The following is a 10,202-nucleotide window of genomic DNA, read 5'->3' on the forward strand; positions in this document are numbered from 1 at the left end:
ATGGGTAAATGGGATCTTGCCTAACACTATGTAGGGCTTACAGGAAGTGTTTTGTAGAAGTTAGCATTACAAGCCTTTATTAATCAGTAAATAATCTTTAAACAAAACCTATTTGAGTTAACAGCCAGTTGCCCTTTTTAGGGGAAGTGCAGGCAATGGAACCCGGGGCCTTCTGTATATTAAGCAAGTACTATACCACTAAGCTGCATTCCCAGCCCTGTCAATCTTTCTGTTCTCTCTGGGTATGTGGTGCAGTGGTAAAGCACTTGCCTAGCATGTTTGAGACCTGAAGATTAATATCCAACACCACAAAAAATAATTAGTCAGGACAGACCCAGGAAGGTGTTCAAGAAACTAGAGCATAAAACTGATATGAAAAGGCCAGCCAAATAGCTCAGTGGATTAAAGCACCTGGGATTCAATCCCTGGGCCTGCTGTGCAGGCTCCACCCCCGGGCACACTGAGAAGGTGATTGAGACTGGGCGTGGTGGCATGCACCTGTAATCCCAGCTCTTGGGAGGCTGTGAACAGGTGGATCACTATGAGTCCGATCTAGTAGTGAGACCCTGAACACCCTGTAGATCCTCCCCTAAAATACAAAAAAAGAAAAAAAAAACTTACATGAAAATTCTAAGCAGATAGTTAACGTAGGAAAGCACATATTAAAAATTGTTATTCAATTGAAACTAAAATAAAAAGAAGCCATGGGACTATAGTAATACCTAGCATTTGTATCAGCTGACTAAGTGCTCACTGCAATTCAACAACATCACATATACACTAATTCACTGAACTGTCATCATAGCCCTGTGCATGGGTTTGCATTGAGATAGCATCATTTCATGATAAGGAAAATACAACCTTGGCTGTAATTGCTAACCCTGAACTCATAGGGAAGAGCTTCACAAATTAGGCTCCAGCAAGTGTGGAGTCTGGTGGGTGCCCACTCTCGTATAGCAACACCTTCTTGCTGTGTCTTCTCCTATGAAAGGCCAAGCTTATTCTCTGGGGCTTCTAGCATAGGAACGCTCATCCCATTCACGAAGGCTCCTTCAGAACCAAGTCATCCCAAGACCTACTTCCACAAGCTCTTATTCTTATCATGAGCTGGGATTACAACATATGAAATTTGGCGGCTACAAATATTCAGACCCTTGCAAGGCCTATTATCCCTCAAAGGATTGTTTTGTTGCTACATTTTCTTCAGAGGGTCACTAGCTAACAGTTGTCAACAACTGTGACGACAGTAGCTCTCAGATTGTTGTGAACAGTTTTACCCTTAAAATTATGAATATTGTAACATTGCTAAGCAAAGACCTTTGGGTAACCTGAGACTCCCTGGAACCCAATCTAGTGCCCTTCTTATGTAAGTCTAATTGACCTAGTCACAGGAAAGGGATGTAATAGCTGCCTATAGTTTTTTGGCCACAGATGCATCAAAGGTACTGAAACTAAAGACAAAGATATTCAATAAATAATATTGTAGTAGTCTGTTTTCTATCACTATAATGAAATACCTAGATAAGTAACTTAGAAAAGAGTTCATTTTGGCTCACTATTTTTGAAGTCGCAGTTCAAGCTTAGGGGGACCCACTGGTTTGGAACAATGGTGGGTATGCCAGATGGCAGGGGTAGGGAATAACCTGCAGAGTGAACTACTCACTTCATGGTCAGGAAGCAAAAGAAAGAAGAGGCTCAGGCCCACAGTCCCCAGTATCCTCAGGACCTCCTGGTGGATCCCTCATTTTCAGTTGTTCACAGCAACTCTGAAGAGCTCCACTTTGGGACCAAGCCTTTAACACACAGACCTTTTGAGGCATTGAATGTGCAAACTATAGAAAACATTCACAAGGCTCTGGTGGTATCTGTGCGAGGGTTATGGTCTAGATTTGAGCCAAATAATTCTATCTCTCAAAATTTGTTCCCTTTTATTGAATGACGGTTTCTTTGAAAGGCTAATACCTGTCACTTATTGTTAGCATTTTATCATTATTATGAGTAGTTTTAGAAATAGAATCTTAACAAATGCTTTATATGTTAATAAACATTTTATTGAATTATTATAATGTAGGCTAAAAATTCAGCATGTCTTCCATTATTTCTTCTTGTATGTGACAGAATATATTTGATTTGAAGATACCTTAGCCGTCTTTAGGTGGCGAGTGGCATTCTTTGCACTAATACCTCAAATATACAGTTTCCTCTCATCCCTTGTATTGATACCAATAGTGAAAGAAAAAAATTTGAAAAGCCTTAACTGCTGAGGTTGGTCTTGTTAAAGATAAATGTTTCATTGTGAGGATTCAGCTTGCATCTTTATCATTCGTTAGGTAGCTAACCAGGTACAGACAAAGGGTAAGTTTAGGGAAAAAGTGGTAAAACAAGTCTTTGTCCATCAGAGAAAAATAACATGGCTAAAAAGTGGAAAGACTTAGCAATATGTAGTAATATTACGTGGTATATTGATGTGTAGGACACATACATACAAAGAATTATTTCCGGATGATCTATAGAAGTATAATATGCTCATAGAGAAAAAGAACAGCTATGGGTATTTTAAATATTACATTGCGAAGTTTGATATTTGAATGAATACAAATGAATGAATGAGTCAGACATGGCTTTTAAGTTTTTTAATGCTTATGTAATGAGAAAAATTATCTCCTTAAGGGCTAGACTTATAAATATTTGCTTAATGTGATTCATTAATTAAACATGTAAAAGTACGTATTTAGCATAAAACTAGGGGATTCTTGGTATTCGTTTTGTTTTTTCAGAATGAAAGTGCCCTTGTGAAAGAGAAAGAGCTGTCAATCGAACTTGCAAACATCAGGGATGAAGTTGGTAAGTAGGGCATTGAAAATGAGGACCATAAAACATGTCTTTTCCAGGTTCCTATGGATGTGTAACAAAAGCAATTATGTCTCCTGTAATAAGCCAGAGGAAACCTGCCTAGACTCACGGAAGTGTCTCAACCCTGGAGCCTTGCAGGGAGCAGTAATTTTTATGTGTCTGTTGTTCTGAAGACAGCTTCACAACAACAACTAGCAGGGGAGCTAAACAGGCCTTGACTCTGGAATTCACACATGGCAACACATACATCAGTTGTGTGGCTGGCTGTGACAAGTATCCCCCCTCATCTAGGAACCTCTGATGGCATTGGTGCTGCTGTAAGATGCAGATGTTGTGTGGCTCCTTGCCGCTGTATATTCTCTACCATGAAATACTCTGTAACCAAAACACAATCTGGTTGGGTCAGAAATATGGGGGTTCATGTTGAAATGCCTTAACCTTTTGGCCCATGGTGTGGTCTAGTTCAGTCAGAGCCAGAAGAGACCTTACCAATAAGAGGATGAGCAGAGCTGGTGATATTCTAGATCAAGGACAAGACTGAGTATTGGCATGTTCTCAATCCCACTTTCACTCTTGACCACTTGTTACTCTGTTTCTTTAGTAATCAGTCAACAAAAGTAAAATAAATATGGCCTCTTCCCATTGGTCACTGCCCCTCTTATGCCAGTGAATGTTGCTTCTCCATTTAGTGTGGTCCTACAGATATGGCCTCATCCATGAGTGAAGGGACATGAATGATCCTGGCCATATTCAGCAGGTGGCCGGCCATCTATACGGTTGGGCAGAAGCCAGCATTCCCCAGGGACCATGGGCCCCAGCTGTTGTGTGGACAGGGTACTGAATTTCACACTCAGCTTTGCTTTGCTCTTCTGTACTCTTTTCCCTCTTTAAATTTTTTTTCTCTCCCCTGCGAGCCTTGTGATTGCTTTTGTCATCAAAATGGATCAGCATCAGCCACTTTTCCAATCCAAGGAGAGCGGCCCTGGTGGAAGGCAGTAGTAACTGTGTTCCACGCCACCCACACCTCTGTGTGACCTGTAGCCGCCCCTAGCCTCCCACTGTGGAGTAGCCAGGAGTAGCCAGATGTTGTTTTCTCTGAGCAAGGCCAGGCAGTGTGAGGGCAAATGTCTGAGACACCGAAGCGCATCAAAGCAGTGCTAACCCTGGGTGGAGGAGCACCCTGCAGGGTGGGAAAAGTGGTGGTCCCCTTTCCACAGGTTCTCTGTTGAAAAGCCCTCATCCTTCTTTTTGTTGTTCTTGTTGTTGCTGCTGTTATTATTATTTTCATGGATATTGAGTCTCATTACTTGAAGTCACCACCATCCCTTCCCACCTGCCATGTATTGGGTATCATATCCCTGGTACTGTCAGCCACAGCTTTCTAGTTATTTTGTTGCCAAGGCTGTCACATGGGCAGTCTCTGATCCCTAGCTGGATTTTCTTCTTCTGTTTGGCTCCTACATGAGCCAGATCCTGCTTAGGGCCTTAAAGACTTCCACTGAGAGTGACCCCCAGAAGTCCCGGAGTACTTGCTGATGGTGAATCTACTTTGGACTTTTCTTATTTCTCTACAAAGAGGTCTCATCATCTATTCAGCAGTGGGACCACTGGTCTCCATGTGACTTGGTACACACATACACATACACACACACACACACACACACACACACACACACACTACATATGACACACCTGGACCTCCTCACAGATGATCCCCGTGTCTCTAAGAGAGCACTCTTCACAGCTGAGCTGAGTGGCACACACCTGTAATCCCAGTTACCTGAGGCAGGAGGATCACAAATTCTAGGACAGCCTGGACAACTTAATGAAAACCTCAGAGCAAAATGCAAAAAAGGCTGGGGTGAAAGAGGCATTGGGTTCAATCTTCAATACTGCTGAAACAAAAACAACATTCCTCCCATCGATATAGACCCTTATATTAGAAAGGTGCTTCTTTGATTTTTAATAGCAAGGACCCCTTCCCTCACCCCACCACCTCAATCCCTGCACTTAGTGAGGTGATTCCAAGGCATCTCCCTCCCATTGATGTGCAGAAGAATGTCCTGCCTTCAGGCCAATTTCTACCTCAGTGGCTGTGGGATTTTTAGTATGAAAACAGGTGAGTCTGCAGAGACACAGCCCTGAAAGTTGCTGCTGAGTGCTGATGTGTCCAGAAAAGGGTCTAGGCTTGTCCCACATGAATTGCACCTCCTTCCATCCTCTCTTCTTTGAGCAGAACATGCTGGTCTTAACTTAGGGAGTTGAATTAATAGATTTTTCTCCAGAGTTCATTTTGGGGTTATTGAGTCAATTGTCCTAAAATACTATAAGCCAGTCTCTGCATGTGTTTCTGCATAAAGGGATGAGTTTGTGAGCAGTTTCAAGATGTGGTGTTTCTCAACATGACCTTTATAGGGAAAATTGACTGTCTCTTAGGGACCCCTTCATAAAATGGAAAGCCAATTAAAGACAAAGAAGCTGATAAGAGCACCCAGTAAAGGTGACTCTTCTAACTACTAGGTGTAGCACCTTGAATATAAAGACAGAGGAGAGAATTCTCATCTTGAGAATGAATTCTCCCCCAGAGAGACCTCTGCACTCCCATGGGCAGGCTTTGGAGCTGTATCCGCCACAGTCCAGTGTGTCAGGTCCACTGCCACTGCCTTCTGCATTTTCCTGAAACCTCAAAATGCAGTCAGTGCTACTCATTAGGTTTTGGCTTAAGTCATATGGTTTCTGTATTAGTCTAAGAATAGAACCAGAGTTCATAGATAAAAAAAGTTGCTAGTGGCAGGGCAGAAGCCCCTGGTGGCAAAGCACCTGGGCCATTCAGCCCAGTGTTCCTCCCCAAAGACACTACAGGAGCAAGTTCCCAGTCTACTCCCTGGATTTCAGTGTGAGAGAAGACGGGAACAGGTGAATGGGCTGTCAGCTCCAACACCCATGAACCCTTCAGCCCTGACCCACAGTGTCTTCTCATCAAAAAGAGAATGAAGCTTATAAACCTTATTCTCAAATAGTCTCAGGAAATAATGTCAGTCCTGTCCCTTATAAACAGCCCTACCCTTATTTACATCTCCCATGATCTGAGTCCAGTGGGAGTTGCTGGAGGTGGGGGTGTGGGAGAGGCTGGGCTAGAGAAGGTGGACTTCCTAAAGGCTGTGGATTTAGACAAAGAAGAAGGGAAGAAGCTACCAACTGTCAGAATAGCTCAGGCATATTTATTGCAGCTTCTATAAGAGGATTGGCCCATCCACCAAATCTAAAGCTTGCTGCTTAAACTTTTTCATATTCCATTAAAATACTTTCCTTGGCCGATGAGAGCTCAGTAGAATAAGCGCTTCCCTGGCAAGCACAGGGGCCTGAGTTCAATTCCCAGTTCAACAAAAATAAATAAATAAATAATAATAATAACAATAAATACTTCCCTAAATCTACTAATATCTGTAGATTAGTTCATCTGTTGTCCATGCCCTGGAAGGGAACAAATTCAGTCATAGGCATTTAGCATCTAGTCAAAATCAGCTTTCCAAGTGATCCTCAGCCCTGATGTGTGTAAGTCACCTGGAGAATTACCCCAGACAAAAGAATCAAAATAAAGACCTACTCAGAGCAACAAATTCAAAACACTGTATTTGAGGATAACCATCCCCTCATTGTTTATTAGAGGCAATACAGTTTGGGCTCAGTGAACACATTAAAGGAAGAGCGTTTCATTTGGATTAGGAGCAGGAGGAAGGGTCAGTGAATAATTCCAGGTGGGCTAAGATGATGGAGTCTCTTAGCTCCAGGCTGTGGGCAGAGAGAGAGGCCAAAGCAGAGAGGCACAGGTAGGTGCAGAAGGGTCCAGAAAAGAAACATGCAGAAGACAAGTGCCACCCTTTGAAAATGACACACACTACTGGGCTGGATCCTGGGAATTGGAGAGGCTTCCTCTTTCTTCTCCCTCATCCTTCCTTTACTTTTGCCTGCCTGGGTAGGGGAGCCCTCGAATCAGTTACCAGCCAGCTACCTTTGGAGTTGTCAAGATCAAACCATAGAAAACAATGCCCTGGTGCATTTGTTGAGTGCTCACATTCGCAGCGCCTTCCTACTTGTGACAGACTCAGTGAAGGTGTGTAGTTGACCAGTGCCTTTACCAAGCTGCAAGCTACGTGACCCCACACTGATAGGGAGTCTCTGATAACTTACGTAAGAATTGCCTAGCAACCGATAGATAAGAAAATGTCTGATTATAGTATGGTATATATAATACAGCATAATAAAGAAAATATAAACTATAAAGAAAAATGAACAAATTAATTTGCACTTCACTTTTAAAGCCTTTGTGGTTGGTGTGAGAGAGACCAGAGAGGAGGGTTATTGTGTAGGACGACTTTCACTATCACTAATGGATTCACTGCTGTCTGTTGGCTCAATGAAATCTTTTCATGCGACTTTAACGAGGAACCTATCCAGTGACACTCGCTTTTGCATCCTTTTGAGGATTTTGCAGAAGTGTAACATTGTGTCGTCATTAAACAGACTCATCGCCCCAGTGCTACAGCCTTCTTTGGGGGGTGCTTTTCTACAACATTTTGCAGTTTCCCACATTTTACACATCTCACTGGTCTCATTTGAAATGTGGGATTCCTCTGCCTTTTTCTCCTCCACCTCTGCTGGTGAGATCTCCTCCATAACCTCTTGCCATTGGGAAACAGTCACTCCAAATCCTGCAGCAAGAGCGAGAGCAAGACAGACAGACACACAGACACACAGACACACAGACAGAGAGACTGAGACAGAGACACAGAGAGAGCAGAGACAGCGGCAGAGAGAGAGAACCATTAGCTCAGTTGTAATCATGTTTGGCATCACATACTACTGGTATTACAAGACATTGTTCATTTATCAGATTAAAATTTATTGAAAATATTTGCCCATCTTGCAAAACACTCACAGAAAAAGTTACTATAACTTTTCCCAAGGTTTTATTGTACGTTTTTTCTCTTACTTTCTAAAGTTTTTTTTTAAAAATTATTTTCAAAAGCATGGACCAATAATTCCAGTAGGTTCACATTTATCCTAAGGTCATACATGTGTGAAATGTTCTTGATTTTATTCTGTGAATGTCGATAAGAGTATATATAGTGGGTTGAATCTCAAGTTTGCTAGGGTTGATTATAGACAGGAAATTAAATCTGTTTCTGTCTCACATACAGCACACTAAACAGGCTTCTAAGAAGAGGTGCATGATGTCCAGCTCTGCATAAGGGTATGGCCTGAGATGCAGCTCTTTGTGCCCAGCAGTAGAGTGCAGCGGATCCAGTGGTGGAAGTTGCCAGTATCTGTGTTAGATTTTCTCTGGGTTAAGGCTCCTTGGCATCAAAAATGAAATCAGATCAATTTAGAATTTTAAGAGTTTGATATTGAGATACAAAGAACAGTTCATGAACTGAGAGGCCTCAAGCTGACCCTGGCACCAAGCCATCGTGCTCCTGCACTGTACGTAGGCCACTCTATGGCCTGCCATGTTTTTTAAGTTGCACAGAGCAATTTAAACTGCTGTGTTTATAGCTGATGGATTTGATTTTATTTAACGATTCTAATAAGGACATTGACATTGGGCTTGCTTTTATTTTTATTTTTTCACTCCATCCAGGGTGTTCTCACTCACCTACATCCGCAGCCCTTTTTAAAATTTTTATTTTGAAACAGGGTTAAATCAGGAAGTTTCCCAGGTTGGGCCCAAACTTGCAAACCTCCTCCCTCAGTCTCCAAAGTTCTGGGTTCAAAAGCTTGCACCATCATGCCTGGCTAACACTTGACTTGTAAACTCACATTTAAAACTTTTCTAGAAAATGTGATTTTGAAAAAAGACCTTTGATGGTTTTCAAGATGTACTTCCTAGAAGGAATACTTCCATTGAAGGGCTTATGCCTCAAGTTTTCTTTGCTGCCATCAATCAAGAGGCTGTTTATGCTGAGAGGATGACATAGTCCTGCCTTACTAGAAAATGACATCATTAAAAAATCACTGTGGAGCTCAACATGGTGGCAGCAACAGTATTCCCAGCTACAGGGAGGCTGAGGTGGGGGATCACTTGAGCCCAGGAACTGAAGACCAGGCTTGGCGAAATAACAAGGCCCCACCAAAAAAAACCAAAGTACAGCAACTCTACCACACAGGAAAACATACGCTCCAGCACTTGATACAAATGGAACCTTTGGCCTCGTTCTGCTCAGTGACCCTAATACTCTGCCACCCAGACAGAATCAGGGTCTCTAGGAATCGGGTGTGGAGCGGGCTCTTGTCTATAAGTTCCCAGTCAGCTGAGAAGTTCTCCTCTGGTCCTGTTTACCTGCCACTGTCCATGGACAGCACTGCCTTCTGGGCAGGTCAAAGCCTCCTCTATGGCTCTTGCCACCCAAGCGAGGCCCACGAGTTTCATCTTCTGTTGGATTGAGACTTAATGTCAGCTTTTGCTTTTCATCTCTACAGAACACTTTTAAAATAGTAAAAGTGAAATACAGTTTTAAGACAGAAAGCAGAAAGTAAAAATACAGTTTTAAAGCAGAAAGTTGTCCCTAGGACCCCAGAAGATACCAACATCCTTTGGAAGCTCAGTTCTCTTTCATAAAATGGCAGAGTATTTGCATATACCCATGAACATCCTCTCGCAGGCTTTACATCACCTCCCAGTTACCCATCATGCCTAAGATAAATGCTGTGGAAATAATTGTTACACTGCATTGTTTAGGGCATACTGGCAAGAGAACAGTCTGTGTGTGTTCAGTACAGAAGCAGTACTTTTAGTCTGCATGTAGTTGAATCTAGGAATGCTCAGGCATTGAATAGAAAGGTAAATGATTAAATCCACCTTTGAACTAATGTCAGCTTTTTGAAATATAGCATGAAAACATGTTTGAGTGTTTTCTATAATATAAAATTAAGATATTAAAAATTAAGGCATATTTAAGGATATGTACTTTATGTGTAGTTAATGTATTTAAGGAGCACTTAAAAGGAAAACAGAAAAAAATTAAGGAGCTTTGAGGTAAAGATAGGTCAGAAATCTAAGTTTGTGGCAATAAGCACTGAGTTGCTCATCATGTTCCTAAGTTGCTAGCTAGCATTGATTTTTTTTCAGTTTTTTTTTAATTTCATAACTAGCAACCCATACATACATGCCAGTGGAAGAGTGTGAGATGATTTTTTGTTTATAGTTATACATAAAATTTCTCTTCCATTTTATGATTACAGACCACTATATTTACATAGTGCTTAGTTCTACCTATTAAGCTTTTCCTCATGAAATAGTTATTCAAACAACTTAATAAAATAGGTATTAAGGGCCGGTCAAATAGCTC

At 41.8% G+C, this 10,202-nt stretch overlaps 1 protein-coding gene across 2 annotated transcripts in view; it reads left to right on the forward strand.

Moving 5' to 3' along the window:
* LOC101575422 (microtubule associated scaffold protein 2) overlaps positions 1-10,202 on the forward strand; it is a 77,175-nt gene that overhangs the window by 9,663 nt on the left and 57,310 nt on the right. Inside the window, exon 2 of one of the 2 annotated variants that reach the window (XM_004631055.2) lies at positions 2,778-2,844. The exons of the other annotated variant lie outside the window; for it this stretch is intronic. Coding sequence (XP_004631112.1) covers positions 2,778-2,844 — 67 coding nt within the window. The remainder of the gene's footprint in view (positions 1-2,777; positions 2,845-10,202) is intronic. 2 annotated transcript variants of the gene reach the window in all.

This window comes from Octodon degus, unplaced genomic scaffold, assembly GCF_000260255.1.
Source record: "Octodon degus isolate 3935 unplaced genomic scaffold, OctDeg1.0 scaffold00038, whole genome shotgun sequence".
Taxonomy (NCBI): domain Eukaryota; kingdom Metazoa; phylum Chordata; class Mammalia; order Rodentia; family Octodontidae; genus Octodon; species Octodon degus.